The sequence below is a fragment of the Aspergillus multicolor genome, assembly GCF_047715735.1.
Source record: "Aspergillus multicolor strain CBS 133.54 unplaced genomic scaffold BDW74scaffold_3, whole genome shotgun sequence".
In the NCBI taxonomy this organism is placed as follows: Eukaryota; Fungi; Ascomycota; class Eurotiomycetes; order Eurotiales; family Aspergillaceae; genus Aspergillus; species Aspergillus multicolor.
The window spans coordinates 129,061-154,807 of NW_027395954.1; the positions used below are offsets into that span (position 1 = coordinate 129,061).

Consider the following 25,747-nt stretch of genomic DNA (forward strand, 5'->3'; position numbering starts at 1 on the left):
TATAGAAGAGCCAGTCACGTGTATCTACCAATGCTAACCATTTTCGGATCAGACAACATCCGCCGGCCATCGGAAAAAAAGTGCCCTCCAACAGCAAAACTACAGCATCCACCACCATGACGAGTTTCCTACCACAAACCTGCTTCAGGCAGCTCGTGCGCAGCTCCCTGCCGAAGCGAAACCCTGCTTTCCCGGCGCCCTTGTCCCGCTCCCAACCGACACAATGCTTTTCCACTACACCACGAGTCCAGTCCCGAGTCGGCGGCGCGGCGGTCTCAGTACCTCCGGAGGTCTCCCTGAAGTTCATCGATCTCCCTCAGGTTCAAGGTCGAGGAGCCGGTAAAGATCAACCGAAGATCGCGGTGGAAGTTAAAGGGCCATTGGGTGGGCTGTCTCGTTTCCGTCTTTGCAGAGGCTGGTCTGACGGGGATTACTCTGGCAGGTCAATTAACGCTCGATATCCCTTCCTTCGTCAATATTTCGCACGATGAAACGCTCCGGAAAGCGTCGCTATCGGTTGCAGACGCCGCTATCCCTCACCAGCGTGCTATGTGGGGTGCGTTGTCTCCCCGATAAAAGTGATGAATATTGTCTAATGGTTTGATCGTGTAGGAACTACCCGCGCCCACTTGCAGAACTACATCCTCGGAGTGTCGGAAGGTCACATTTGCATTTTGAGTCTGGTCGGTGTCGGTTACAGAGCTAGCATTGAGCCTACAGCGACCACCGCGGAGCCCGAGTACCCCGGCCAGCAATTCGTCTCCCTAAAGGCCGGATATTCACACCCGATTGAGCTTGGAATCCCCCAGGGCGTCCAGGCGAGCACGCCTCAGCCCACACGTATTCTTCTGCAGGGCACAGATAAGCAGGTGGTCTCGCAATTTGCGGCAGAGATCCGGGAATGGCGCAAGCCCGAACCTTACAAGGGCAAGGGTATCTTCGTCAACGGAGAGACAATCAGGCTGAAGGCGAAAAAGATTCGGTAAACGCATCTGCATATTGGGATATGTTGGTTATGTTTGTATATTTATATCCGAGCGCCTTTCTTTGTGTCGGCGAAGGTTGCTATTCCTATGTACTTTTAGAGGTTTCTATCATATGCATTCTCAACGACACTTCAAATCATCACAAATTTCCACATCAGGGTATCCTTTAGAGTTTCAAGACCTTCTTGACGGCACCAATCACCTCGTCCTGGATAGCCTTGGGAGCGGCAACAACACCCTTGTTGGCAGCCAGGGTCCTGCCTTTGCTGAAATCCAGGGTCTGTCCGTAGATATCGGTAACCTGACCGCCGGCCTCACGGACGATGAGGTCACCAGCAGCGTGGTCCCAGATCTTCTCCTGGTAGTCCTTCTTGACAGGTAGGCGAAGGTAGATGTCACCCGCTCCTCGCGCGATAGAGCAGTACTTAGCCTGGGAATCTAGACGAACGCTGGGCTTGGTAATTCCCAGAAGCTCGGCGACGGCAGCATTGTCGCCCTGGGCGGAGTGTCCAGCCTCCACACCCTCACAGAAAACAGCCTGGGAGATATCGGGCACCGGGCGCATCGAGATCGACTTGCTCTCGGCAAGAGTACCGGTTGTCAAAGGTCTGCTGATAGAGCCGGTACCCTTGATGGCTGAGAATAGCACTCCGTTGCCAGCACCGCTGTTCTGGTCGGCGCCAATGGAAGCAGAGATGGTAGCAGCGTCGTCGACGGGAAGGTTGGGGCAGCCGATGGCTCCCACCTTGACATCGCCGTCCTCTAGCAGGCCAAGGCAGACAGCGTACTGACCACCTCGGAGGAAGCCCTTGGTGCCGTCAATGGGGTCCAGCGCCCAGATACGACCCTTGGGGCCACCGGCGCTCTTTCCCTCATCGATGGTGTCCAGCATAGCCTCCTCGCTTGAGAGAGTGCCACCGAGAAGTTCGTTGGCCTCAGCATCGTCCAGCTTGATATCCTTGACTAGTCTCCAGATCTCAGCGCTCAAAGCCTTGTCCTCGCGGAGAGTGCTGGCCTCCTCCTCGGCGACAATTTCATCGTTGGGGAAGTTCTTGCGGATGGCTTGGATGATCAGGGCCTGAGCTCCGAAATCGCCGATGGTAACAGGCGACTTGTCGTCTTTGGAAACAGTGCCTTTGGCCTTCTCGTTGAACACCTTCTGGGTGAGGATAGTTGCGCGCTGGACGGCCAGCTCGGCGATGTAGCGTTCGCGTTCGTAAGACATGTTTGCAGTATGGGAGTATGGCTGTGAAAAAGTAAATTGACGGGGGAAGAGGGAGTTATAAGAGAGATGGGGTCGAGATTTTAGAAGAACGCTCACTCCCAATACAATAGTGGAGCAGAGTACGACGCCCGCGAAGGTTGAGAGACGGGGCTGGCCAGTGGAGGAAGGATCTGCTTGCTTCGCAGGCCAAAACCGCATTGAAGGCCACACAGAATGCGCCAGCTTAAAGACGAGCGGGGCGAGGTCGTAGCAACACTTTTACCTGCGAAATACACTTCAAATAGCTCTTAGGGAAGCTGTAAGAGGGGGAATCCTAGTCGCTACAAGCTGTAACAGTATAGCCCCGCACTAGCGAGGGGCAGCACACCGGCATCGGTCACGAGCCATGACGTGGGAGGCAGCCGGACTCTTGCTCCTGGCTCGTTTGTTACACTGTGCTCTTCGGCCTCTATATTTGTCGTCCGGCGGATAAAGAAGCCTTTGGACGCTTTGTTTTCTTTGTCTTGGCAACTTGTCGCAAGTCGCAGGACAGAATTAGCTGATTGCCCTCTCGGCTTGTCGGGCATCGGGGCGTACTCCAGATCCGCAGTGGAACTCCCCCGTGAACGTTACCTGTCGTGATACTTTAGGGGCTTCGCCTGACCGAGACAAGAACCGCAAACATTTCAACTCAGCCTGCACTGACTGCCCTACCCGCACTGCTGGGAGATCGATTTTTATCGGGATTCGCGATCATCATACTATGTTCCTGCCCTGCTACGAACCAACCCCTTGAACAACATCCGAATTCGTCTACCTAGCGGAGGGAAACCATCATGTTCCACTCAACGGTAAGTGTCTGGGAGTGCGCTCCAGTGGCATATTGGTTGCACCGAGTTTGTGCGCTGGCGGCGTTGCGGTGCTGGATCTCTAGACTGCGAGTTGCGCTAACCCTTCTCCAGAAGCCGTATTCGGCCGTCACCGTACAGATAGAAGTCCTTACCAGCGAACAATATGAGGTTGAAGACTGGAGTGGTATCGTCGACCTAATCGAGGCCATCCGCATACAAGCCAGCGGTCCCACTGAGGCCGCTCGTGCTCTACGCAAGAAACTGTTTGTTCGCTCATGACTGCGCCTCCACCAGTCCTAACATCTGCGCAGGAAATACGGAAACCTCCACCGCCAGTTACGGGCGCTCACTATCCTCGACTTTCTGATCCAGAATGCCGGCGACCGTTTCCACCGCGAATTCGCAGACGAACCATTGCTTGAACGATTACGAATCGCCGCTACTGATCCAGTTTCCGATCCACTAGTCAAGGAGAAATGCAAACAGCTGTTTGGACAATGGGCGGTTTCGTACAAGAGCACTCCTGGTATGGAAAGGGTCGCTAGTCTGTATAAGCAGCTTCCCAAACGCAAGCAGCCAGCAACTCAAGCGAAGGCAAAGGTTCTGCGAGAGGCCGAGAAGACCGCCGAGCCCCAACTGGGACATAGCGTTTCAGTCTCTGCTGGCAATGGGCCTGCAACGGTCCTCAGCAGCCCCAAGCATAAACACTCATCCAGCAAGTCGCTGAAGAAGGACAAAAAGGACAAGAAGATATATAACCGGTCGTTCAACTTTGAGAAGGAGAAACCGGAGATGCTTCAGACGCTGGCTTCCTCTTCCGTTGCGAGCACGAACCTTCTTAATGCGCTTAAACGCGTCAACCGAGAAACGCAACAAGTCAGTGAAGACGCGGAAGTCCTCAACAGATTCGAAACGTGCAAACAACTACGTCGACAAATACTCCGGTACATCCAGCACGTAGAGAGCGAGGAATATCTCGGCAGTCTAATCCACTCAAATGAGGAGCTGGTCTCTGCACTCATGGCATTTGAGGTTCTGGACAAGAGCGTGGACTACGACAGTGACAGCGACCAGGACGTTCTGGAGAGCGGCTGGACTCCTGATCGCGAAGTCAACGAATCCTTTGCCGGGTTGGCCATCAACCCGCCCAAACCGCCTCGACCTACACGACCCTTGAGCGTCTCGGTACCTTCATCCTCCAGACACACACCGGCATATGAGACCGAGAGTGAGTCGGAGTTCGAACCTGATGATGATGACGAGAACAATCCCTTCGGGGACCGCAATGCCATTGCAACTCCCGCGATGGACAACTTCGGCCGGACTGTGTAAGTACGATCAAGCCCGTTTACTTGGACTACTGCGTCTAACGTTTGTCCAGCAAGGAAGTGTAAATCTTACTTCACTCCCGCCGCCTACACTTCCATCGCCATATTGATACCTTTGCTTTTTTTTTTTATCACTGTTCAGTATGAGAGGGCCATGATGTACGGGGAACTGTCTCATCTCAACAGTGTATCGCCGGCCGATAGTGCACTTCTCAATAATATGATGTGATGAGCTATAGACGCCAGTCACTATACACCAGTCGCGATAATGATACATGAATCTATGATTCCACGTTCGAAGGTCCTCACCTAACCAACCTTGGCAGTGCCAAATCTCATACTACGCCCTCTATAATGCGACGCCATATATCGTCAAGTCAGTAGAATTCTTGCAGCTAAGAATCAATGAAAATAGTACTTTGTAGTAGTCTGCAGTTGTTCAGCTGCTGCCTTAATATAGTAAGTAGGCTAAAGCTAAGCCGCATTCGGAAAATAGCTCTAAATTAGACCCATCTCAGCATCGACCCCAAGACTCTTCATCTCCGCAACATCATCAACAACAACCCACCTGCATCAAAATGATCCTCTAAACTGCAGTATAGCGTCTACCTCCTCCTTCATATTACCTCAACCTCAAGCAGAGTACAAAATAAACCTGACGGCACGGGGCACAATGCCCGACTCCCCACCCCGCGAAGAGCGCCGCCGCTCACGCTCGCGCTCGCCGCCTCGCCGCCCAAAAGCCCACGGCGGCTTTCGCTGGAAGGACAAGCGCTCCAGCAATGACAACCAGGAAGGCGATGCACGTTTAGATCGCGGATACCGGAATCGTTCTCCTAGACGCCCATATGATCGGGATCGTGACCGTGAGCGGGATAGAGACCGCGGCCACGACCGGTACAGAAGCGACTATCGAGATCGGGACCGGAATCGCGACCGTGACAGAGATCAATACCGCGACCGTGACCGAGACAGAGACCGCCGCCGCGATGACGACCGTCCGCGCGACCGAGACCGCGACCGCGACCGCGCGCCCAAGGAGAAGAAAGAGAAGAAGCCCAAGTCCACTCCCGCAGCGCCCGTCGGCGGCGGCGAAGCAATGATAATCGTGCACGTCAACGACCGACTTGGCACGAAGGCCGCGATTCCCTGTTTACCCTCCGACACAGTGGGCAACTTCAAGGCGCTTGTTGCTGCGCATATTGGTCGCGAGCCGCATGAGATACTGCTGAAGCGCCAGGGCGAGCGGCCGTTTAAGGACTTTATTACGCTTGCCGATTATAGTATTGGGAATGGGGTGCAGTTGGATCTTGAGGTTGGGACTGGAGATTAGACGGAAGAGAAAGTTGGACGATGGGGTGGTGCATAAGTTATTGGGTTCTCGGTGTCTTGACTTGTGTTTCTCCTACGTTGGCCTTGCGGAGGGAGGTTTTCTGATACGGAGATCTGGGACATAATATGGGGTAGGACTCGCTTTGAGGCTGCTGAGCAGTGGGCTGGAATGATCTATGCTGATACCGATTGATTCTCCTAGCTAACATATCATATTCACGAAGAAAATGCTAGATGCAAATATACAACTTGATCCAATATGCTCTCATATATACCAAAAGTACCCTCGACTCCATATGTGCAAAGAATGATGGACAGTAGAAAGTAAAATATCAACGCCAACAAAGGTGGGTATTATAAAAGAACATCATCTCAAATCATATAAAACAGTGTCCCCGTAAAGGGGAGCACGGGACAAACCAAGTGAAGTCAGAAGACCAGACGTCGGGCCTACAGCACCTTCGTCTTCATCCACTCACTCGTCCCAACACCAAGGTTAAGCCCATTACGAGCCCACCACTTCCGCACCCGCTCCTCAGCACCAGAGACCGGGTCCGCGTCCTCAAGCGCCTCCTCGATATCGCAGGTCTTGAACTCAACGCGGAGCCCGCTGCGCCGCCACCACTCGAGAACATTATCATGGCCGTTCTTCGTCGGTCCAACGAGAACCTGGCAGTCGAAGATCATCTTCGCGCCTTTGAGCTTGTGCCAGAAGTCGAGAACGTGGACGTGCCCGTGTGTACTGGCGATGCGCGCAACGGATTCGGCGTGTGTGTAGGGGATCCCTGAGGCGTCCCACCATGCAAGGGAAGCGGTGCGGCCAGACTGCGCGGCGAGGAGGACGGATTTCCCGACTTTGAGCGGGATAGGTCGGGAGCGTGATGCGGTTGCCGCGGCGTTTTTCCACCATGCGAGAACATTTACGCGGCCTTCGGCGCTGGCGGATTCAAGAGCTCGCTCGGTATACCGGAGTTCTAGACCTGAGGTGCGCCACCATTCTAGGACGTCGACGAAGCCGGCGCGGGAGGCGCCATCCATTGCGTCGGCGATGTATTCTTTGTTGGGGAGGGCGGGGGCGTCTCGCCACCATGTCAAAATCTTGGGGTTGCCATAGATTGCTGATGCGCGGTAGGGGATGTTGGTGAGGCGGGAGGTTGTCCAGAGGAGGTCGAGGTGGTTCTCGACGAGGTGGGAGAGGATGTCGGTGCGTGAGAACTTGAAGATGAGGTGGCAGGCTAGGTCCGATAGAGGTTTCCATCGTGGCAGGCTGTCGATTCGCTTCTTTATTGCGGCGAAGGAGCCGCGTAGGATTGTGTACTCCAAAGACGCGGGTGCTGACATTTTCAGAAGATGGCTTTGCCATTCTTTGGGTACTGCGAGTTTCGTTGGGATACCGACTGCTTTCGCGATCTCCCAATCGTTGAGATGGTCTTCGAATATAATGAACCATAACTCTAACGGCAATGATGGTGGTCCTTTCTTCTCTACCGTAGTGGGCTTTGACAGTGTTTCGGCCTGGACAGGTGGGATTTTCGCCGCTGCGGTTGTTTCTAAGCTGGCATCGACTTGCAATACGGCTGACTCGGTAGGTTGGGCAGAATCTGTGGTATCCCATGATAATGAAATTGCAAGGGATTTCTCAATCATTTCACGTAGTTCTTTCAATCCCGTCCAGGGTAGCTGGATGAGCTCTTCTGGTGCATGATATTTCCACAGAACAGGTGATACAACGTCAACCCATGCCCAAAACCGCCGGACTTCTTGTAATTGTCTCTCAGTCAACGGGTGTTCCCACTCCGATACAGTCATTCCCGGGATGAGAAGGACGGGCTTCGTTGACATCCAACCCCGCAACAATGCCAGCGTTAGAGTGTTGGTGAGTCCCGACAGCATGGATCCCAATGTTCCCGCATCGACCGGCGCGACGAGCAACAAATCCGCCCACTCGCAAAGCTCCGCAGCTTTTGCCTTTAGCCATCTCCGGGCGCCAATTTCCTTCTCGAATGTCTTACTATCGACAGTGTCCATATAATGCGGAACCTTGTTCGTGCCGGAGAGGAGAGCGAATGGCTCGTCGGTGATGAACCTGACCTCGATCCCGGGATGCTGTATTAGGGACGGAAGGAGATTGTCGACGAATTCGCTGTCCGTTGAAATCAATAACCGTTTCCTCCGGGCTGGTAGTGGAGCATTCTCATGCTTCGACGACTTGGATACGCATGCTGTTGAAGTGTCGATCGACTTTTTCCCCGGTTCTTCATCAATGTCCATTTCACAAACTTGCATGCTCTTCGGCCCAATGTTGCTAATCCCGCTCGAGGGAATGCTACTCGGTACGAATCCCACAGCCATCGACAACGTTATGATATCGTTCGGGTGAAAAAGAGAAGGGGAAATAACAGCTGCCGAGATCGATATTTAGTACTAGGGTTCGCTTGCAATGTCCAATCCGCAGAAAATATCGGCCACGGGGCTCCAGCACGTGGACGGAGATCTCGTTGCGGAAAATAAGAAAGTTAGACGAAACAATGCGCAGCCAGTGCGATTGCGAAGTTTCAAATGTAGAGCAGCAAGAGGGAGGAAAGGAAGAAAAAGCAAAAGACGTCAAGTGCACGGAGTGGTCCAGATTGTGGCCCGAGCAGGTCATCAGCTAACCACAGAACACCAGGCAACCCATCCAAGTAACCGTGGCGCAGATCGCAGAGTATGACACGCTCGATGCAGCTCGTGTCAACGATCTGGTGGTCAGACCAGGGGAGCTGAGGAGCGGTGAGTTAGTTGGATTGGTGGCTTGTCTTTTGTTCTATATCCTCTCTTGGATTGCGGCCGGATGCCACGCCGGCTTGTCCTCGACGATAAGGCTGTGAATCCGGATAAGATCGAGGCGAAGGAAGGACCGAAAGGTTATTCCATGTGTCGGAGGTCCTGCAGAGGTGTTGGGTAAAACTTTCCTGCAAGATGCAAGGCCAGGAGGCGCTGAGGTCACAGTTACCAGCGGCGAGTCGGCGAGATCGTTCGACAATTCGTGGCGGCCTGAAGGCTGAGGCGACGATGGCCCGATTCCCATTGTTCTCAGTGACCGGATGGCGGCCCGGGTCTTACAGGCGCTAGTCCTGATGCAATAGGCAAGTATAAGCCCACCAATCATAGTCAATCCTCAGGGCACGTCACGATTACTCAATCTTATAGTAAAGGGTCAAGGGCTGGCTCGAGGTTCAGGGTCCTCAGTATTCCCAAGATCCAGCAGAACGCGCTTGAGAGGTGATACAGATCTAGTAATTGCTTCGTACAAATCATGCAAATGCAGCCTCGCCAACTTCTATGGTCTATCTCAACAGTGAATACATGATCTATGTCTTCCTCAAAATATATACAAGCGTCCCGCCGTGGTTTAGGAATGGACTACCAACATCGACAGCTTGGTATTCCGTGTTTGCTTTGGGCCCGATCCGAGGAGAATGTAACCGGTCAAGACAGTAGCGTAGGTTGTCGAGACTTGTCTAAATCATGCTGACATTGGGGTGAATAGAACTCCTAATCATCCCTTCGCGCCATATTCGAGTGCAAAATATGCTCTCGCATGCCCAGGCTGACCAAGGCTCCGAGGACAGCAAGCCCAAACAAGGTAATGAAAGTAGTCCGCAACGAGTTCATGTATGCATCGAGAACTCCAGGTGTCCAATCTGCGGGCACCTTCCGAATTTCCTGAAGACTGTCAAGAAGGCGTGAGATCACCTCTCGAGCATTGTCGCGGTCTCCAAAGCGTGACCAAAGGCCATTTCTGAGGACATTCTGAAAGACGGAAGAGCCGATGGTGATACCGATCGAGCTGCCAGTGCTTCGGAACGCATATGACGCTGAGGTAATGACGGCATGGTGTTCATGGTCGACCGCAGAAATCAGGGCGATCAAGGTGACAGTGAGCATGCTTCCATAGGCAATACCTCCAAGCAGAAAGTAAAGCAGGGGAAGAGCCGTCGGTGTATCAGGCTTCAGAGTACAGACCAAGGCTGATGAAACCACCAGAAGCAACATGGTGACGTGGCTGTAGATCTTGTAGCGGCCACTGTAGCGCATCAGGGCACCGGAGCCGAGGGACCCAATGGACGTGCCGATAGCTTGAGGGATCAACCTTGCCCCCGAAGCTGTGGCCGAAAGGCCTTGAACCTGGAATAGTACAGGTACGTAGAAGAGAAGTGCGTACACGTTCATCGTTGAAAACCAGTTCGTGAGGCATGCCGACAATACCGTGCGGTCAAGTAGGAGGCGGACTGGAATCACGGGCACGGACGCAACGTTTGCTTCGATATAGATAAAGATGCCCAGCACAACAGCAGAAAGCGGGAGGCTTGTGAGAACAAGCGGATGAGTCCATGGCAGTTGGTTACCTCCTGTATTGAGACCGAGAAGGAGTAGAACGAGTGCTGCGACGAGAGTTATCGCCCCGAGGAAATCAACGCGCTTAAGCTTGTCCTTCTGTGTGTCCTTCGGGGGAATCTTAACGGTCAAAGCCGCCAAGAGCGCGGACGCCAGAATAAACGGTATCTGGATCAGGAATGCCCACCGCCATCCCAGGGTGTCGTTGATCCAGCCACCAAAGACGCCGCCTAACCCGCTCCCGACGCCGAAGCAGATATTACCAATACCCTGCCATACTCCTCGCTTCCTCAGAGGGATCAGGTCCGACCCTACGAACGTGGAAATAGCTGTGAGACCACCCCCGCCGATGCCGGCAACCACCCGTCCTAAGATTATGGTCCATTGTTTTTGGGCAAGGCCGCAGATGAGGTTACCTGCAGCGAATACCAGATTGGAGAAAACCAATCCTGCTTTCCGACCGAAGATGTCCGTCAAGCGACCGGAGAGCGGCTGACAGGCTGCATTCGAGACCAGATAAGCTGTCGCTAGCCAGGAGAATAAAGACAGGGAGTTGAAGGACGAAGATATTGGTCCCGTCAAGGTAGCAACAATGGTAATGTCTGCAGTTTTATGATTAATATGCGATGGAACAAATGACTTGGGTGAAGTGAAGCCTTACCAAGCGCTGCCAGGAAGACTCCTACCCAGATACCGCACATAACCACAAGCAATCGCTTGGTGCTTGGCTCTTCCTCGGCCGGCGGCTGGGGTTGACCAGCCAGAAGGGGCGTCTGTTCTGATACTGGCTCGTCCCCAGCCGTTTCCGCCCGAATTTGCGGCGATGCTTGGCTTGTGTGCATATTGAATCAACGTGGAATGGTGGCCGCTATATCGAGTCGTGGATGACGAGAGCGGATAAGGGACGTGAGGGGATGCGAAGGCGCTGCGGAGATACTCCACTGATTATTCAGCCAGCTTGGGGTAACTAGCTACTATGCCGATTGCGGATTCTCTTTTCCTTCCCCAAACCCTTGATATCGACAACATTCAAAGCACTTATAAGCTGGCCTACTTGCGATTAACGGAATGTTTCCAGGTCCAAGGATTTTTGGGCCCTAAGGCCGGGAAGCAATCGTAGGCACGCCGTCGATTTCGGGATCGCGATTTAGGCCATCATCGCCATGAACGATTCTCTGAATTGCGCGGCGATTGCGACGTACGAAAGCAGTTCCGCTAGCACGCCTCTTTACAGTGTCTTTGTCGAGGCTCATCTGTGGATGTCTGACACGTCACCAGCGAATCGCGACGCGAGAACAGGGATATTGAGCCTTGCTCGTTCCAGAGATTCTCTAGGTTCAAAAGCAAAAGCAAGCCGTAATTTGCGACTTCCAAGAGTTTGTTGTCCAAGGGTCAGGCGGAAGAAGCGCTGCTGGCATCGCGGAAAGTCTGCCGCTTGATCAGGCTTTGAGTCCTCGCCAGCTGAGATGCAGCAATTGTCGCTAGCATTCAGAAGATAGAATCGACCTGACTCCTGAATTTGACTCTAACATCTATCGGAGCATTGATACGAATCAGTGACCCCACAGCGTCCACACGGATAAGCTTACTCCTTAGGCCGGCAGCGGTTGTTAGCGAAGTCTCAGGAGGCCGGAGCAGGATTATTCTCTGGAGGTTGTATGCAAATGAACCCAATGGCAAGCTAGGGAATCCTAGTCTGCGGTTCTGTTGATGAATGACAAGATCTTCCTCTTCATGACATATCTCCAGCGTCTCTTCCTCGAATGACGTTGTCTCGAGCCATTGACCGCCTGGAAATTGGAGGACGAGCACAGCCACGACTGGAAATGGGTAAACAAGCCAGGATCGACGCCATCAACCAGAGGATGAGAGCAGCACTAACGCGTGGAACGCCAGATGAAGCTGGCCAGCTTCAAATATAGTCATACAGAGACTCAAAAATGGTCTAGCCTGCGTCTTACAGCGCCTAAAACAGCGCTAGAGGACTGAAACGGCCCAATGACGTGTGGCACGGATAGGCGGAGGCTCCCCAGCGTGGAGAGACAGCGGCAGAAGAAAAGGAAACAGTAATCGGTAAATTAAGGGCGAAGCAGATCAAAGACCGTGCCCTGCGTCACGTGGAGCTGCTGGCGCCCGTTTAAAACGGTCCAGACGCTACGAGCTGACCCCTTCCAGAATCTCGTTCCCCTTGTCTTTGTTCTGTGATTGTTGCTTGCGCAGCAGATCGCTACTCTCGAGAAACCGTCCCATTGACTCACCACCATTATCTATATCTCTTGACCAAAATGCCAGGTGTTCGTGAGTAGGCCCTCGATGCTCGTCCCGCCGTTGCGCTGGCATAGCTAACCAGCTCTCTTTTCGACCCATAGCTCCCGATGCGCTCGACCAGCTGAAGAGAGGCTTCAAGGCCATCTTTCGAAGGAAGAAGAAGAACCAGGCGCCCCCACCAACAGACAAGCCTGAAGATAAGCCCGCTGCGACTCCGGCTCCGGCCGCGACCCCTGCTGTTGCCGCTCCTGCTCCTGCTCCTGCTCCTGCTCCTGCTCCTGAAGCCAAGCCTGCAGAGCCAGCTCCCGCCGCGGAGCCCAAGCCCGGTATGTTGTTCAGGCCTGCCTTATTGCATCAAGACCGCCAGACTGACAATAAACAGCTGAGGTGCCCGCTGCCGACAAGCCCGCCGACAAGCCCGCCGAGACCGCTGCTACCCCAGTTGCTCCAGCTGAAGCTGCGAACCCCGCTCCCGAGAAGAAGCCCGAGGAAGCTTCTACCGAGCCCAAGACTGAAACTCCCGCCGCGGCTGCCGCTGCCGCTGGTGCTCCGGCTCCTACTGCTCCCGTTGACACCAAGCATTCCGAGCCCTCTATAGCCCCCGACTCAACGCTCCCTGAAACGCCGTTCGAGACTCCGGCCGAGAAGCCCGCTGAGGCAGCTGAGCTTGCCCCCGCGGCGCCAGCCGAACCCGCCGAACCCACCGCTGCCCCTGCTGCCCCTGTTGCTGAGCCCGCAAAGAGTAAGTAGCTTGTTTTCCCTCCGATTGACCCACAGTCACACAGTTACTGATTGCGCAAAAGCTGAAACTAAATAGATGTCTTGCCGCTCAACTGAGTTATGCGTTCTGATATCCTGATATCTCTCTGACCTTTTTGGCGGGTTGCATATATAGCTGCAGCTCCACTCAGTTTTTGTCTTATATTTTGTTGTCACCTCATACCCCAGCGCGAATACGTCGAGATTTGATCTTATGCTTCTATTTATCCTAATGTGATTTCGTCAAATACCCTACTTGGTTTTACTTAATAATCTTAACCCGTTGTCCTTCGTCCCTGATGGACATGCTATCCTTGAAGCAGTTTTCTAGCCTTACGTTATTTTGGCGCCGAGAAAATGATAGAATAGTGAAAATGACCTGGCACAATCCACGGAAAATGGGGTATCATTATTTCATAACCTATATCCAAACAATTCAATAGCCCTCTAATCACTTTCGGACCCCGAGGCATCTCCGTCAGCCACCGCAGTACCATCGACAGCACCACCTCCGGCAGCCCCAGCCGCAGCCTTGGCTTCTCTAGCCTTCTGCCTCCGCTTGATCTTCTTCTCCCTATTCTTGCGGTTCCGCTTCTCGGCCTCGGTTTCTTTTGCCCGTTCCGCGACAGCAGCTTTCTTTCGCAGTTGGACCCGTCGCTTCTTGCCCGGCTTCTTGCGAGACAGTGGCACCCTATCCGGTTCAGCTGCGACGCATGTAACTGCATCCGCCTTTTTAGCAGCACCCTTCTCTTCCTTCGGGAGCTTCGTGTGCTCGCGTTTTAGATGAATTACGCGCCATGGGAGATGGCAGCCAGGCTGGGACAAAGTTAACAATACACTCTTTCCACACGTCCGTGTAAAAGATCGACGGAGCAGAGCACATAACTCACCCAAGCTACCCCAGCCATCTTAACCATATCCTCCCCGCTCACGGCAACATCCTCAAACTGCTTGCGCTTCTGCGCGACGCCCGCATCCTCTTCACCCTCATCCCCCTTGCCAGACAATAATCCCGGCGTAGAAAAGTAGTAGCTCCACCCGCGAAACGCTTTCACGAAGCGTCCTTCCCCGGATCCCGCAGCCGCCGGTGTCGGAGATCGTAATCGAATTCGTAGTTTTTGTGCACTGGGCACCGCTGCTGCATCTTCGCTCGATTTCTCTCCGTCCTTGTCATCGGATGTCTTAGGGGCGGAATTTGGTGCTGAAGAGAATAGCCGGAACTCGAATTCTTGCTCCTCGTCTTCATTGTCTTTTTGTTCGTTGTTCTCGGGTTCCGGGGCGGAGGGGACGTTGAGGTCGAAGTTTAGGAGCGCGCTGAGGCGTTTTTGGGCGTCGGGAATTATAGATTCTGGTGGTGGCGAAGGGGAGGGGGACGATGATGTGCGGTTTAGGACGTCTCGGCGGACACTGCGATGTTGTTAGACGGCTTTGGTGAGGTAAATGTGGAGGGTTGGATCTTGAGCTTACCGTTTCGCGTCTGGGAGATCAAACATCGTCTTTTTTATGTGCTGGTTTTATGGAAACTGAGGTCAGCTGCTTAGCTTTCGCCGTTATGCGATGAGAGTCAAGCTGTCGTGGAGTGGATGAGTATTGCTGTGCGGAGAAGATGAAGGTTGAAAATCCAAGATTCGCCAAGTTCAAGTTTCACTAACAATCTCCACGCACTTCCGGCCGTTGCGGCCACGGCCCGGAGCTCTTTTACTGGCTGACTGTGGAGTAACTATGGCTAGCTAAACTGCTGTACCTGATTTCTTGAAGTCAAGAAAGCATCTTAAACCCTTCCCGTGCTTCTTTGCCCTTCGTATATCGACCTTGTGAAGTATTACTATAAGTATCATTGGATGATATGAGACGAATATCAGACAGCATTAACCTTAGGAGATTTCAGACACAGCGGCCACCATCAACCTACAAGGATATCAGCAACTAGCAACATGGCATATAGCAAGAACATACCTCTAGCTCGACTCCAGTAATAAACGCGGCTTCGTCACTAGCCAGGAAGCTGCAAGTATTGGCCACATCTGTTGGCGTGGAAGGACGACCTAGCGGTATAGTCGACACAAACGCAGCCCTATTGACCTCAGTGTCCGGCTTCCCCAGGAATAGATGCGTCCTAGACGATGTTATCAGAATGAAGCAGTCAAGGTGTAGTATTTACAGGCTACTGACATGCCAGTGCTTCCGACTACTGGACAAACACAGTTGAATCTTATGTTCTTTGGTCCATACTCGACAGCCATGGTCTTGGTAGCAATGCCCACTGCAGCCTTGGATGCATTATACCAAGTCAGGTTCGGCCGAGGACGAAGAGCAGCAGTTGATGAGATTTGGATAAAACACCCAGGATGATTGTTCTCCAGAAAGTATGGCACAAGGACATTAGTAGACAGGTATATCGACCGAATATTGACGTTCATGCAAATGTCGAAGTCGGCATCAGTGACCTCAACAGTAGGTTTATTGCGGTACGTTGCGCCGGCATTATTGACCACGATATCGAGTTTGCCATGCTCGTTTAGTGTCTTTTGAAGAAGCGCCTCCCAGCTCTCTCGTCGAGTCACATCAGCGTATATGAACTTGCAGCCCAACTCGGCTGCGACTGCCTGGCCATTGTACTCTGAGATATCGGCGACTATAACCTTTGCTCCCTCCTCGACGAACTTGTTCGCGATGCCTTGGCCGAAGCCGGATCCAGCCCCCGTGACGATGGCAACTTTGCCCTTAAGACGTCCGGCACGGGTTGCGCTGGTGGTAGCAGAGGCCATGGCGGCAGCGGCAATGTTTGAACTGAGTGTGGGACGAACGTGATATGACAGCTCGAGTGTGGCAATGAGGTGATAGCAGCTCTAGTAGATGGTTTCCAAGATTTTGGGTTGCATAGGTCAGGTGCGGGGTGATGCCTCTCTGCTGTGCCACCGGCATTCATCGGACTTCAATCCATTGTAAGTGTAGTCTATCCCGTACCTGGCATAGAAGATCGGGTTGAGTACCAAGCCATTCTTCAGGACAATGGATATCCGATACAGGTGTGATCTGGAACAAACGTATCATGTAGTACGCATGGGGATGGACTCTCCATTTGTAGCCTAGCCATACATCGCCCTCAAGAAATACGAAGGGAAATTAAGGAAACTTGGGATTCAAGTCTAGTCTCACCGATACGTAGCTATCATGTTTACAGCACGTCAGAGGCTAAGAGGTTATCGTTAGCTATCCCCCAGGCGGCATCGACTGGGCAATGCCAAACCCCTGGCTGGGCTATACCCCAGTTCCCTCGCGTTATCGTTTTCTTCATTGATGGCAACTGACCATGGTCACCGGACCTGCTGCCCAATATCACACCATCACAAACCTATTCGGAGCATCTGTGGTATAGCCACCTATACCTAGGAGTCGAGTCAACGTAACTCCATTTTCACACCGAGATCGGTAGCACTGAAGCAGTAGACTCGGCTTAGGGACTGCGCAGGGAGCGGCGGTGCTGCGGTACTCCCAAAATCAGCCAGATAGCACTGTACAAGCATGAGTCCTTCCGTTAACACTGATTGTAGTCTCCATAGTGAGAATAGGCAGTCTTGCATCCGTGCAAACTTTGAACAAGACGCATCCCACTGATTGCTTGCCCTTGCAGGACAAGCAGGGCCATAGGTCTATGAGCAAAGAGATCACCTCTTCTAGGGAGTTGAAACCAAATTCGGGCAAGTGACAACAGTAAAACTTGCAGAGGTCGTTCAGGCACCAATATGTCTCAATGCCTTGGCCGACAAGCTCTCGAGGTCACGAAGACAACTCTCGATCACAGATGAACCAATCACTAATTGTCCACCGGGATCTGGATGTTGCGAAAATGCTGAAATGGCGCGGATAAGACCCTGAAATCCATTGACGTATGCCATATTTAGGAAAGTAGGGATGCCTTCCCCGGACCCGTTGATGTAGCGTCCAGAATCAAGAATCAAGAATTCAAGATGGATGGTTGTACGAAGTAAGGTGGATGGCCCGATGTCACTTCCTCCGCACGGGCCACGCCTATCTCCGACTCTGTCCGCCAGTCCTGTGGCTGGGCTTCAACACTAGATTCCTCAATAACCCACCCACCAGACACATCTGCGCATCTCAAGCTGAGCTTTTATTTCGTGCCTGTATCAACATTGAAATCAGTCCTTACCTATCTTCCATTCCCGGACCGAACAACGAACATACCGTACCTTCTTTCAGCAACCCCTCGAATACCCAGTCCGTTCCACACTTGGATGTCTCGTGCGCATTTTACCCCACGAACAATACAATCAACGCTGCTATAAATGGGTGTCTGTTCTTCTTGTCTGGGCGGTGGTTGTCGAGACAACACGGACGTGAGTTCTCCTGAGTCCCATACCTGCTCCGCAACCCGGCCTCCGCGGTGGTGTCGTATGTTCTAGTCGCAAAGCGACGAACAGGGCGCACACCCAAGCCATGCGACTCAAATGCTAACATCTTCTCTCTTCAGCCTGAATCGTCTCGACTCCTCGAAGATGATATCTACCAACCCGGCTATGGCTACGGCGCATTGAACAATCAAGCCAACCAGCCCGATCCCGGCTACGTAAGGCGAGAGCGCGAGGCACTCGAGGCCATCTGCCAGCGGACTTCAGAGTACGTGACATCCCTCTGCTGTTACTGCATCCCGAATTGCGCCACTGAATCTGACCTTTTGCGACTAGTTCCGTAATCGATATCTGGTCTCTCCAACCACAACCGCATCTCCAACCGCAAGCAACTCTCCACAACTCCCCCTCGTCCTCGTCGAAAGCTCGCGATACCTCTGTCAGAGTAACGACGATCGATCCCGACGCGCCGAACTCCGCTTCGCCGAAACGCGGCGCTATTCCGAAACACTGGGGCGAGGTGGTGATCAACCCGCGCAAAGGCTCACGACCGGGATCTAGCGCCAATCAAGCCGGTGATAAAGATGTCTTTGGTGTCCTGAAGGTCCCTTGAACGGAACTTGGTTCCTAAATTCCATCTACCGTGCACCCGGCGAGACGTGACGAACGAGGTGACGACTGCATCGAATCCACTTGGACAAACCATTAACACCGACAGATGCTCGGAGTACGCTCCCTCTATTTCTTCTCTCTTCTCTTCTTGATATTTCCCTCTTTCATTGGTTCTGGTATCGCCGGTCGAAACCGACGTACTTAATTTCTTGTCTATCCCTCTCTTTACACATATTTCCTTCTGTTCTGTTAGACGTCATTAGGTTTGATTCTCAATACCCCATGTTCCGTTTCTTCATTGGCGTCCTTTCATGTGAGAGCTCGATTTGCCTACTGGGGTTGCTGCATTGACTTTGTTCATAATTATCATAGAAGTAGGTATGCATGAATGTACTTATTCAAAATTGATGAATGTACTTCACTAATCACCAGGGACGTAGGAATGTTTTCCAGGACAAAGCTACGTAGGCAGCTTATGTTAATGAACTAAACTAGACTAAGTACCCAAGTGATGTTATGATTGGAGAGCCAATAATCAGAAACCCACGAAAGACAAGAACCACAGAAGCAAATTATACAGCGCGTTGACCGAGCCTCACGATACCAAGACCTCCGACTCAGCAACTACGCCAATTGACAAGATGTATACCCACTTGACTCCGGTTCCCCAAAACTCCCCCACAACGCCATGATGAACAAACCCGGCGAGAACCATGAGGCCCTAATGGAAAGGCAAAGCAGTATATACGACCGACCGTGGGAATATTGCGAAGGTAAGCATGCCGAAATAATGCTGGTACGCTTCAAACGTCATCTAATCTCCCGGCGGGTTCCTCTCCGTCCGACTCATAACTACCGGCGGAGCTTAATTCGTCTTCGGACTCTGTATCTTCACCAGCATCGTCCACGGCGTCTTTGCTAGCGTATTTCGCCACGTATTCTATGATAGTCAACATGATCGTCAAGCATCTCCGGTGGTAGAGACTGACCTTTCACTTTAACCTCATAGCTCTTTGGCTCCCTCATGAGCATTGCAGCGGCTTCTCCATTCAGCGGGTCTGACGGGTTGGGGTAGCGTAAGAGCTGTGGAAGGAAGACTTCGAAGATGTTGACCATGTCGTACATGGGAGACCAAGTCTGATTAATTACGTCGAGGCAGACGGAACCCGATCTGAGGAGCGTTAGTGGCAAACACGAACGGCGGAACAGACTTGACTTACAACTCATCGATATTGGGATGGAAAATTCGATTCACGAAGCCAATACTCGGGCTCTTATAAGGGTACTGGTCTGGGAGTTCGACGTGGATTTTCCAATGGCCGCCGGCGAACGGTGCTAAAAGGTGACTGTGTTAGCGGCGCAAAACGATTGATACTGGACGCGGGTAGACTGACTCTCCTCAGGTCCCTTGAAACGGACGTAGAATTCCTGCCTGTAATATCAAATCATCAGTTCCTCGGCCTACTCAGCGAGCGCAACGACGGTGAAACATACACTACACCATGTTAGCACTGAAGTAGAAAGCAGACCCGGAGCAACCCACTGTTATCATTGACCAATGTAACCTCATAGTCACTCATCAACCTAGAGGTGGTCCATCAGTTCTCAGTCGTTCTTGCAACTCCGTCCTGGTTCCTATCTAGACTCAATGGCCGTGCCGAGGTCGATAAGGCACCAGGTATGGGAAGGATTCATACATCCTGTCAGTCGGTTAGTCACGACGCAAGGCTAGAGGATCGAATAGAGGGTTTATAGTCATACTTCATAACCTAAAAGAGCTCGAGGGTTAGTTGGGTGCCAACTCACCGGTCGATCTCTGGGAGGGGTACTCACATCTGTCTCGATTCTACGCTTGGGGGAACTCATGTTGAATGTTCTCGCACGGTTGCTTCGTCGCGAGAAGTGTATCGAACGGTCTTGAAAGTCGAATGCTGAAGCAGGCAAGGCCCAGGTTGGTTCGTGTAACTGGTCTCTGAATCGAAGGGTCTCTGAATCGAAGGGTCTCTAATCGCGGGCGGGGAAGTAAGAGCGATGTGAGTGGCAACCGGGCCAATAGCGCCAAAACGCAAATACGCTTCGAAGGCGAGGATGGCGCGATATAGTCGCTTGGAATATATGAGAGAAAGGCGAGGACTATAGGTTGATTGGGAACTGAGAGAGAAGAAAAGGAGGAAGTAGAGGAGAGTGAAAGAGAAGGAAGAGGAGGGACACTGAGGATGAGGGCGCTCCGGTATGGCTCAGCCGGTAACGCCCCCGACAGCGCCCAAATCCAGGCCCGACTCCCCGAATCACTCGCTACGTAGCCCTGCGGTCAGGTGCCTAGGCATTCCGTGATCAGTTTCTCGCAAGATCTTATGGTGCGATAGTATATCGATGCCCCGCTAGAATGTATGGCTCAATCATGACTTGTCGGTTTTGGACCACCATTATCTTCTCTGTCTATAGTATAGTCTCAATCCCGTTGCTTTTGCCGGCTGTACTCCCTACATACAAACGGTATCACCCAAATTCGAAGGATCAGCATCAACTTGCGGGGTTACCACGCTACCAGAGTATCCGAAGTTTTGGGCATGAGCTACTCCGTATTTGCTTAGCCCTTTCCGGCGGCACATGAAGGTTCAAAGTGCCAAAGTGGATTACTGATCGTCAGCGGCTTCAAGATGGATTCTTCACTGTTCTTCATCTCTGGACGCCATCTCAAAATGATGTCATCTGCCGTGGTTTTCGTGTATTTAGAGCCCATGAATCGAGAGCCATACTGATGAGTGGGCTACAGTATAGCATTCTTCGGCTGTCAGATATGGGGTTGCTCTGACTGGCGGCTGGATGTCCGTAAGCCTGCTAGGGCACTAAATGCATTCTTATAAGAGTTGCCAATCCACAAAATTGGGACAAAGATGCCCTGCTCGATGTTGCTGCCTTAGGCCGTAGTGAGGCATCGACCGCCGGCATTCAGCTGCTCGCCTACAAACAAACTACATCCATCAGAGTCGCCAGCATACTTCGACCTTTCAAGGAGATCTGACTGCCAAACCTCACTCAATACAGTAGTATCTGGTTATCCCAGCTCGCTTCTATCCAAAATGAGCTCTCATTCTTCCCGGATCCCCTCAAACACCAACTCTCCGAATCCGAATCTACGAAGGCCGTCAAGTCGAAGGGAATCTTCAGATCAAGCAATCAATACTCAGAATGCACCCATTCCGGACGATGACCATGGGGCAGACTTGCCACTTACCATGTCTGCATCGGTAGTCCTAACCAGCCTACCACGGGACGCCCACCAAGCTCTAGCGGATGCCGAAGCTATCGATACAGGCAAAGGTATGTATAAGTTCTTGAGGAATCACTCTGCCCCAGCTCTATTTTCCGATATACGTCATTGGTCTGCCGGCTTTCTTCTTTTACGCTTTGCTCTTCCTTATAGGCGAATCAGCCCTACCGCCGGTGCCTTTTCAGCTTCATAGAACAAAATATTGACGTTCGACAGTCACCGTCCGGTTTCAGCCCCTGGCTTCTGCTCCCATTCTGAAAAATCGGGTGTTCAAGATTAGTGCCTCGCAGAAGTTCGAGACTGTCGTCAACTTCCTCAGGAAGAAGCTTAACTGCAAGGACACGGATTCGGTCATTTGCTACGTGAACAGCGTCTTTGCCCCTGGCCTTGACGAAGGTGTAGGAGGATTATGGAGGGTAGGTGCTCAGTTTATCTTCACTGAAAGGAGAATATATGTCTGATATGCTGGCCAGTGCTTCAAAACTGACGATCAACTGATTGTCGCTTACTCCATGACGCCCGCCTTTGGTTGAAGCTCAGCGGGATACATTTCATCCTGACGGGGAATCTCCGTCGCTTCAACTATCTTTCGTCGGTGTCATCTACATCTAGCGTCACAGCCTGACCATTGCCTCAGACATGGTTTATCAGCGTACAGGGAAAGTCACTAGTTGCGCAAAGCTAACCACTTAGGCCTCGAAGGTTGCAAAGCCCGCGGTTCGAGAGTGTAGACTGGCAGGGTATGCACACGCACATGGGCATTTAGAGTAGCGAGAACCTGTCAAGTGGGAACGAGCACCCTACCGGGTATCCGGATTGTGTAACCGGCTCAACTGCACACCACTTTCATTTCGAGGTGCAGGTTTACCAACGGTATCTCTAGCTGTCTCTTGAGTGATAGGCATTAGTTTAGGTGCGCCCACCGTCCACGGGCGGGTGCCGAAGTGAAATATATCCTAGGAGAACTAATTCTCGCAACGCTAGAGCTCTCATGCTCAACTTAAGATTAGCTCGACATCCTTGATTATGAAGTCATCATACATGATACCTGCCACCATATACTTCGGAGTAGATCATGCGTGGGAGCGTGGGACATGAACGTAATAGTATGACGCTGGGCAAGAGTTTACGTGACGGGGCTCGGGCTTGGCACTGCGGCGACGCCAACCAGCCAGCCCCGTCGCGTTATTTTTTCGCCTGGCACCTTCAGCTTCTCCAGAATCCAGATCCCCGCAATCGACCCGTACGAACTGACCAACTCCCCCGGAATATATCACCTTGAACCGTCGCATCCCTAAATAGACCAGTTCATCCTAATATCTCCCCGCCCGACACCATGGCAGACGTCCGATCGCTGCTCCGCAACGAGCTTGCTTCCCGCAGGGGCACGCCCCAGGCAGCCAGCAACACGCCGAACCGCGTCACAAAGAAGAGAAAAGTTGATCCTGCGGACTCGGTAACGCGCAAACGAGTGAAGCAAGCGGATCCCGACCGACTCCTAGCACATTCACAGATTCGCCCTCCAAGCGCGCAGGTCGCGGACGAAGATGATGCTTATGACGTCGAACCGTTGCCGCAGGACTCAAATGTCATGAGGACAGAGCCTGACACCGCGACGCCAACTCTAGCCGATAGCCCGCAAGAAAACACCGCACAGCTCCCAGAAACACCTTCTTTACCGCAACCAGAGGCCGCTGCGGAGCCTCAGCCGCAGAATATCGACGAGGACGAGTGGGCCGCGTTTGAGCGTGAAGTCGCGGCGCCAACGCGTGTCCCCCAGCGGCCGGCTGCTGTATCAGCGGCTGCTACGATATCTGCTGCACCGATCACCGCGGAAGAGCTTGCCGCGCTGCAAGAAAGAGAGAAGGAGGCTTCCAGGCTGAATCGCGAAGCGGAGGCTGAGGGTGAGCGGGAGGATGCCGCGCGGTTTCTAGAGGAAGAGTTCGACGAGATGGAGCAACTAGAAGAACGGGTGAAGCGGTTAAAGCAGATGCGCGAACAGCTGCGGCTGAAGCGGACGGCGAGCACGGATATGGACGCGGCTGTAACTGCTACAGAACCAGTCCCTAGTGCAGCGGACGCCACCGCACCTAGTAACAAGGAGGAGGATGATGACGAGGAGGATGATGATGATGACGACGCTGACGACGATTGGGATAATTGGAGGTTTAGGTAATGCTAATAATAATGGTTGCATCCAACGACAGGGACCGGACGGCGTCTTTCTTACTGGGAAGGTCAAGCTTAAGCGCTTCTTATTCATTGATACCCCATACTGATACTCATACTCTACGCTACACCCCGTTATAGTCAGATAATCGACCTTAACGGGCAAATTGGCAATCCATCTCTTACGTGCATCTGCTTTACAGCCCGGACAAGGCCAGGCCGCTTGCATTCCAGCGCTTGAATTCTTGATTAATGACCCAAGATTGTATTCTAGTTATGATAACCGAAAACAAATAATGTACTCTAGAGGAAGAGAACGGAATCAGTCACAAGCTTCATTGGCATAGATCATGATATACAATGTATAGCCTCGATATCCGAATAAATATATATACAGCTACTCCCCATCTACAGAATTTGGCTCGGCAGATTGCGGCTCTAAATGGCTTCGAAGCCCACTCTTTCCAACCCGCATAGCCTCTTGAATCTCCGCCTCGCCCTCTTCCAAGAGGTGTCTACCGCGAGCAAGCTCACGTTTCCGCCTCTGCTCGTCTTCCTGCACCTGCTTCTGCCGCTCTGCAAGGGCCCTTTCGCGCTTCTCGCGCTCCACCCTCTTCTTCTCCAGCTCTTCCCTGTGCTCAGGGGTGATATCTTCCTCCGGCGCAGCGGGTAACGTGAAGATAAACGTTTCTATCAGCGGGTCGCGCACTTTAGGTGACAGCGCGATATATCTGAGGTCCGTGATGATGGATGGCGGCAAAGCTTCGAGATTAGACGAGCGGCTCAGCTCGTGCAGAGGCACTGATTTGAGCAGCGTAGAGAGGTCCGACTTCCGAGTGCTTTCGGGTAGTTTCATTCGGGAGACAAGGTCACGGTAGGACTTTTCCCGGTCTTTATCTGAGAGCTGGGAGTCTCTCATTTCGGGCTCCTTTCTGTATTTTCGCTTGAACTCGGGCCAGTAGAGTTTCGGTGTTGCATGGTCTTGGAGGAAGGCGAGGTACTTGATGCGGGGATCTTTCTTTTCTTGCTTCTCTTTGCGCTCTTTGATTTCTTGGATTCGATCTCGACTCCAGGATGAGAATGCTTCGCGCCGTGACTTCATGTTCGGGAGGACGGTGTAGCGCGAGTCCTCTATTATGCGCCCCTCTTCGATGATCTTCTCCCATGTTGTGAACGGGCTTATGTTGTAGTCGTCGAGGAGGTCGCGGAAGAGAGCAGCGGCGTCCTCATCTGTGAGCGGTAGTCCTTCAGCACCCTCTTCCCAGCCCTCCTCTCCTGGCTCTCCATATTCACCGGGGTCGAGGCCGTACTCTTCGCCCATCGCAGCAAGCTGGTATTCTATATCCTCCTCTGTAAACTCAACGGGTTGCTGGTTTTCTGGGCTGCCGGTTCTTTGCCGTTTGAATGGATGGTCCTCACCCTCTCCTTCGCTGTCTGTGACCTCGACTTCCTCATACTCATCGCTTTCTTCAGCCGCACCCTCGGCAGCAGTGCCCGCAGCAACAGAAGCGCTCTCCGATTCTCGTCGAGCATCATCTCCGGCGACTACCGTCGCTTTCTTTGGCTCAGGCTCTCCACGTTCGCGCCGTTCCTTGGCCTCTCGCTCCAGACGATCAAATTCCACAACGCCCTTCAGCACCTCAGTCGGAATTTTCCAAAAGCTCTCATCCGTTTCTGTATTGTAAACAAATCTCCTTCCCAATTTAGTTTTCACGAGCACCCATGGTTCACATCCTGGCAGGGCATGTTTCTTTTTTGGCCGGTCCTCAGGTCCACGCGGTCGGCGATCATGATAAGACTTCCCTCCACGGAAGCCGCCCCAAGGCTGGTTGAATCCCGGAGCGCCGAATGAGGAGGACCCGTAGCCCTGAGGCGCATATGGTGTCGAGGAAACTGGGGGGAGCGTGTCGGGTGTGAGGAACGGGGTATTGGTAGCGGGATTCGGCACTTGTGTCGGTAGAGAAGGTTCAGCCGCAATAGGATGCGGTCTGGTGTATGTAGATTGTTTCGTCTGCGAGTTGTAGTAGTATGTGTGGCCTAGTAATTCATTAGGAGAGCCGATTCCATGCGATAACCGTATGAACAAACCGGAAGGAGCCTTGTGCTCAGTCCATCCGGGCGGTAATGGAGGAGGAGGGGTGTATGTAGACTTGAGCATAATGAATTAATCGTATCAACGAAGATATCCGGAAAGCGACTGTTTGCTCAGATCATTTG

At 52.6% G+C, this 25,747-nt stretch overlaps 14 protein-coding genes across 14 annotated transcripts; 7 read left to right on the forward strand and 7 right to left on the reverse strand.

Moving 5' to 3' along the window:
• Nucleotides 1-84: 84 nt before the first annotated feature.
• BDW74DRAFT_72745 (mitochondrial 54S ribosomal protein uL6m) lies at nt 85-1,069 on the forward strand. Its single transcript, XM_073733556.1, has 3 exons — nt 85-384; nt 443-556; nt 613-1,069. The coding sequence occupies exons 1-3, from the start codon at nt 117-119 to the stop codon at nt 984-986; spliced, it is 756 nt and encodes a 251-aa protein (XP_073587464.1). The 5' UTR covers nt 85-116; the 3' UTR covers nt 987-1,069.
• BDW74DRAFT_72748 (3'(2'),5'-bisphosphate nucleotidase) lies at nt 822-2,484 on the reverse strand. The gene has a single exon (XM_073733557.1). The coding sequence runs from the start codon at nt 2,407-2,409 to the stop codon at nt 1,153-1,155; it is 1,257 nt and encodes a 418-aa protein (XP_073587465.1). The 5' UTR covers nt 2,410-2,484; the 3' UTR covers nt 822-1,152.
• A 192-nt stretch (nt 2,485-2,676) lies between these two features.
• Nucleotides 2,677-4,714, forward strand: BDW74DRAFT_145245 (LSB5 family protein). The gene is made up of 4 exons (XM_073723175.1): nt 2,677-3,041; nt 3,153-3,304; nt 3,353-4,369; nt 4,423-4,714. Exons 1-4 carry the CDS (start codon nt 3,027-3,029, stop codon nt 4,433-4,435), a joined length of 1,197 nt encoding a protein of 398 aa, XP_073587466.1. The 5' UTR covers nt 2,677-3,026; the 3' UTR covers nt 4,436-4,714.
• Nucleotides 4,715-4,902: 188 nt separating this feature from the next.
• On the forward strand, nt 4,903-5,888 carry BDW74DRAFT_145246 (ubiquitin-like protein HUB1). Its single transcript, XM_073723176.1, has one exon. The coding sequence runs from the start codon at nt 5,043-5,045 to the stop codon at nt 5,700-5,702; it is 660 nt and encodes a 219-aa protein (XP_073587467.1). The 5' UTR covers nt 4,903-5,042; the 3' UTR covers nt 5,703-5,888.
• BDW74DRAFT_145247 (uncharacterized protein) lies at nt 5,889-8,648 on the reverse strand. Its single transcript, XM_073723177.1, has one exon. The coding sequence runs from the start codon at nt 8,051-8,053 to the stop codon at nt 6,152-6,154; it is 1,902 nt and encodes a 633-aa protein (XP_073587468.1). The 5' UTR covers nt 8,054-8,648; the 3' UTR covers nt 5,889-6,151.
• A 490-nt stretch (nt 8,649-9,138) lies between these two features.
• BDW74DRAFT_72782 (uncharacterized protein) lies at nt 9,139-11,062 on the reverse strand. The gene is made up of 2 exons (XM_073733559.1): nt 10,740-11,062; nt 9,139-10,680 (listed from the first exon to the last, which is right to left on the reverse strand). Exons 1-2 carry the CDS (start codon nt 10,918-10,920, stop codon nt 9,236-9,238), a joined length of 1,626 nt encoding a protein of 541 aa, XP_073587469.1. The 5' UTR covers nt 10,921-11,062; the 3' UTR covers nt 9,139-9,235.
• Nucleotides 11,063-12,182: 1,120 nt separating this feature from the next.
• BDW74DRAFT_72770 (uncharacterized protein) lies at nt 12,183-13,265 on the forward strand. Its single transcript, XM_073733558.1, has 4 exons — nt 12,183-12,376; nt 12,448-12,672; nt 12,729-13,088; nt 13,150-13,265. The coding sequence occupies exons 1-4, from the start codon at nt 12,364-12,366 to the stop codon at nt 13,161-13,163; spliced, it is 612 nt and encodes a 203-aa protein (XP_073587470.1). The 5' UTR covers nt 12,183-12,363; the 3' UTR covers nt 13,164-13,265.
• A 287-nt stretch (nt 13,266-13,552) lies between these two features.
• Nucleotides 13,553-14,598, reverse strand: BDW74DRAFT_173975 (DUF2011 domain-containing protein; the record flags this gene model as incomplete). Its single annotated transcript, XM_073727918.1, has 3 exons — nt 13,553-13,921; nt 13,996-14,512; nt 14,573-14,598. 3 exons carry the CDS (start codon nt 14,596-14,598, stop codon nt 13,553-13,555), a joined length of 912 nt encoding a protein of 303 aa, XP_073587471.1.
• Nucleotides 14,599-14,989: 391 nt separating this feature from the next.
• Nucleotides 14,990-16,203, reverse strand: BDW74DRAFT_187301 (oxidoreductase, short-chain dehydrogenase/reductase family; the record flags this gene model as incomplete). The annotated part of the gene is made up of 3 exons (XM_073731450.1): nt 15,278-16,203; nt 15,062-15,221; nt 14,990-15,013 (listed from the first exon to the last, which is right to left on the reverse strand). The coding sequence occupies exons 1-3, from the start codon at nt 15,871-15,873 to the stop codon at nt 14,990-14,992; spliced, it is 780 nt and encodes a 259-aa protein (XP_073587472.1). The 5' UTR covers nt 15,874-16,203.
• A 1,000-nt stretch (nt 16,204-17,203) lies between these two features.
• Nucleotides 17,204-18,607, forward strand: BDW74DRAFT_145254 (LAMTOR1/MEH1 family protein). Its single transcript, XM_073723178.1, has 3 exons — nt 17,204-17,463; nt 17,598-17,743; nt 17,812-18,607. The coding sequence occupies exons 1-3, from the start codon at nt 17,413-17,415 to the stop codon at nt 18,086-18,088; spliced, it is 474 nt and encodes a 157-aa protein (XP_073587473.1). The 5' UTR covers nt 17,204-17,412; the 3' UTR covers nt 18,089-18,607.
• On the reverse strand, nt 18,533-20,331 carry BDW74DRAFT_145261 (E2 ubiquitin-conjugating protein UBC8). Its single transcript, XM_073723179.1, has 7 exons — nt 19,921-20,331; nt 19,849-19,856; nt 19,627-19,671; nt 19,482-19,519; nt 19,308-19,422; nt 19,077-19,258; nt 18,533-19,027 (listed from the first exon to the last, which is right to left on the reverse strand). The coding sequence occupies exons 1-7, from the start codon at nt 19,951-19,953 to the stop codon at nt 18,891-18,893; spliced, it is 558 nt and encodes a 185-aa protein (XP_073587474.1). The 5' UTR covers nt 19,954-20,331; the 3' UTR covers nt 18,533-18,890.
• A 149-nt stretch (nt 20,332-20,480) lies between these two features.
• On the forward strand, nt 20,481-22,404 carry BDW74DRAFT_145264 (ubiquitin-like protein ATG12). The gene is made up of 3 exons (XM_073723180.1): nt 20,481-21,411; nt 21,578-21,777; nt 21,835-22,404. The coding sequence occupies exons 1-3, from the start codon at nt 21,171-21,173 to the stop codon at nt 21,892-21,894; spliced, it is 501 nt and encodes a 166-aa protein (XP_073587475.1). The 5' UTR covers nt 20,481-21,170; the 3' UTR covers nt 21,895-22,404.
• A 234-nt stretch (nt 22,405-22,638) lies between these two features.
• BDW74DRAFT_145265 (uncharacterized protein) lies at nt 22,639-23,860 on the forward strand. Its single transcript, XM_073723181.1, has one exon. It carries the CDS (start codon nt 22,698-22,700, stop codon nt 23,535-23,537), a length of 840 nt encoding a protein of 279 aa, XP_073587476.1. The 5' UTR covers nt 22,639-22,697; the 3' UTR covers nt 23,538-23,860.
• A 60-nt stretch (nt 23,861-23,920) lies between these two features.
• Nucleotides 23,921-25,735, reverse strand: BDW74DRAFT_145266 (FF domain protein). The gene is made up of 2 exons (XM_073723182.1): nt 25,619-25,735; nt 23,921-25,567 (listed from the first exon to the last, which is right to left on the reverse strand). Exons 1-2 carry the CDS (start codon nt 25,686-25,688, stop codon nt 23,928-23,930), a joined length of 1,710 nt encoding a protein of 569 aa, XP_073587477.1. The 5' UTR covers nt 25,689-25,735; the 3' UTR covers nt 23,921-23,927.
• Between the last annotated feature and the right edge of the window lie 12 nt (nt 25,736-25,747).

Excerpts from the sequence above, each read along its gene's own strand:
- BDW74DRAFT_72745 (XM_073733556.1), top strand. The coding sequence starts at position 117 with ATGACGAGTTTCCTACCACAAACCTGCTTCAGGCAGCTCGTGCGCAGC. Across the intron at positions 385-442 it reads GGAAGTTAAAGGGCCATTGG|GTCAATTAACGCTCGATATC; the intron begins GTGGGCTGTCTC and ends TTACTCTGGCAG. Across the intron at positions 557-612 it reads TCACCAGCGTGCTATGTGGG|GAACTACCCGCGCCCACTTG; the intron begins GTGCGTTGTCTC and ends TTGATCGTGTAG.
- BDW74DRAFT_72748 (XM_073733557.1), bottom strand. The coding sequence starts at position 2,409 with ATGCGGTTTTGGCCTGCGAAGCAAGCAGATCCTTCCTCCACTGGCCAG.
- BDW74DRAFT_145245 (XM_073723175.1), top strand. Across the intron at positions 3,305-3,352 it reads CGTGCTCTACGCAAGAAACT|GAAATACGGAAACCTCCACC; the intron begins GTTTGTTCGCTC and ends ACATCTGCGCAG.
- BDW74DRAFT_145246 (XM_073723176.1), top strand. The coding sequence starts at position 5,043 with ATGCCCGACTCCCCACCCCGCGAAGAGCGCCGCCGCTCACGCTCGCGC.
- BDW74DRAFT_145247 (XM_073723177.1), bottom strand. The coding sequence starts at position 8,053 with ATGGCTGTGGGATTCGTACCGAGTAGCATTCCCTCGAGCGGGATTAGC.
- BDW74DRAFT_72782 (XM_073733559.1), bottom strand. The coding sequence starts at position 10,920 with ATGCACACAAGCCAAGCATCGCCGCAAATTCGGGCGGAAACGGCTGGG. Across the intron at positions 10,681-10,739 it reads AGTCTTCCTGGCAGCGCTTG|ACATTACCATTGTTGCTACC; the intron begins GTAAGGCTTCAC and ends ATAAAACTGCAG.
- BDW74DRAFT_72770 (XM_073733558.1), top strand. Across the intron at positions 12,673-12,728 it reads CGCCGCGGAGCCCAAGCCCG|CTGAGGTGCCCGCTGCCGAC; the intron begins GTATGTTGTTCA and ends GACAATAAACAG.
- BDW74DRAFT_145254 (XM_073723178.1), top strand. The coding sequence starts at position 17,413 with ATGGGTGTCTGTTCTTCTTGTCTGGGCGGTGGTTGTCGAGACAACACG. Across the intron at positions 17,464-17,597 it reads GTTGTCGAGACAACACGGAC|CCTGAATCGTCTCGACTCCT; the intron begins GTGAGTTCTCCT and ends TTCTCTCTTCAG. Across the intron at positions 17,744-17,811 it reads ATCTGCCAGCGGACTTCAGA|TTCCGTAATCGATATCTGGT; the intron begins GTACGTGACATC and ends TTTTGCGACTAG.
- BDW74DRAFT_145261 (XM_073723179.1), bottom strand. The coding sequence starts at position 19,953 with ATGAGTTCCCCCAAGCGTAGAATCGAGACAGAT. Across the intron at positions 19,520-19,626 it reads TTGGTCAATGATAACAGTGG|GCAGGAATTCTACGTCCGTT; the intron begins GTTGCTCCGGGT and ends TTGATATTACAG. Across the intron at positions 19,423-19,481 it reads TTTCAAGGGACCTGAGGAGA|CACCGTTCGCCGGCGGCCAT; the intron begins GTCAGTCTACCC and ends GTCACCTTTTAG.
- BDW74DRAFT_145264 (XM_073723180.1), top strand. The coding sequence starts at position 21,171 with ATGAGCTCTCATTCTTCCCGGATCCCCTCAAACACCAACTCTCCGAAT. Across the intron at positions 21,412-21,577 it reads AGCTATCGATACAGGCAAAG|TCACCGTCCGGTTTCAGCCC; the intron begins GTATGTATAAGT and ends GACGTTCGACAG. Across the intron at positions 21,778-21,834 it reads GTGTAGGAGGATTATGGAGG|TGCTTCAAAACTGACGATCA; the intron begins GTAGGTGCTCAG and ends TATGCTGGCCAG.
- BDW74DRAFT_145265 (XM_073723181.1), top strand. The coding sequence starts at position 22,698 with ATGGCAGACGTCCGATCGCTGCTCCGCAACGAGCTTGCTTCCCGCAGG.
- BDW74DRAFT_145266 (XM_073723182.1), bottom strand. The coding sequence starts at position 25,688 with ATGCTCAAGTCTACATACACCCCTCCTCCTCCATTACCGCCCGGATGG. Across the intron at positions 25,568-25,618 it reads TGAGCACAAGGCTCCTTCCG|GCCACACATACTACTACAAC; the intron begins GTTTGTTCATAC and ends ATGAATTACTAG.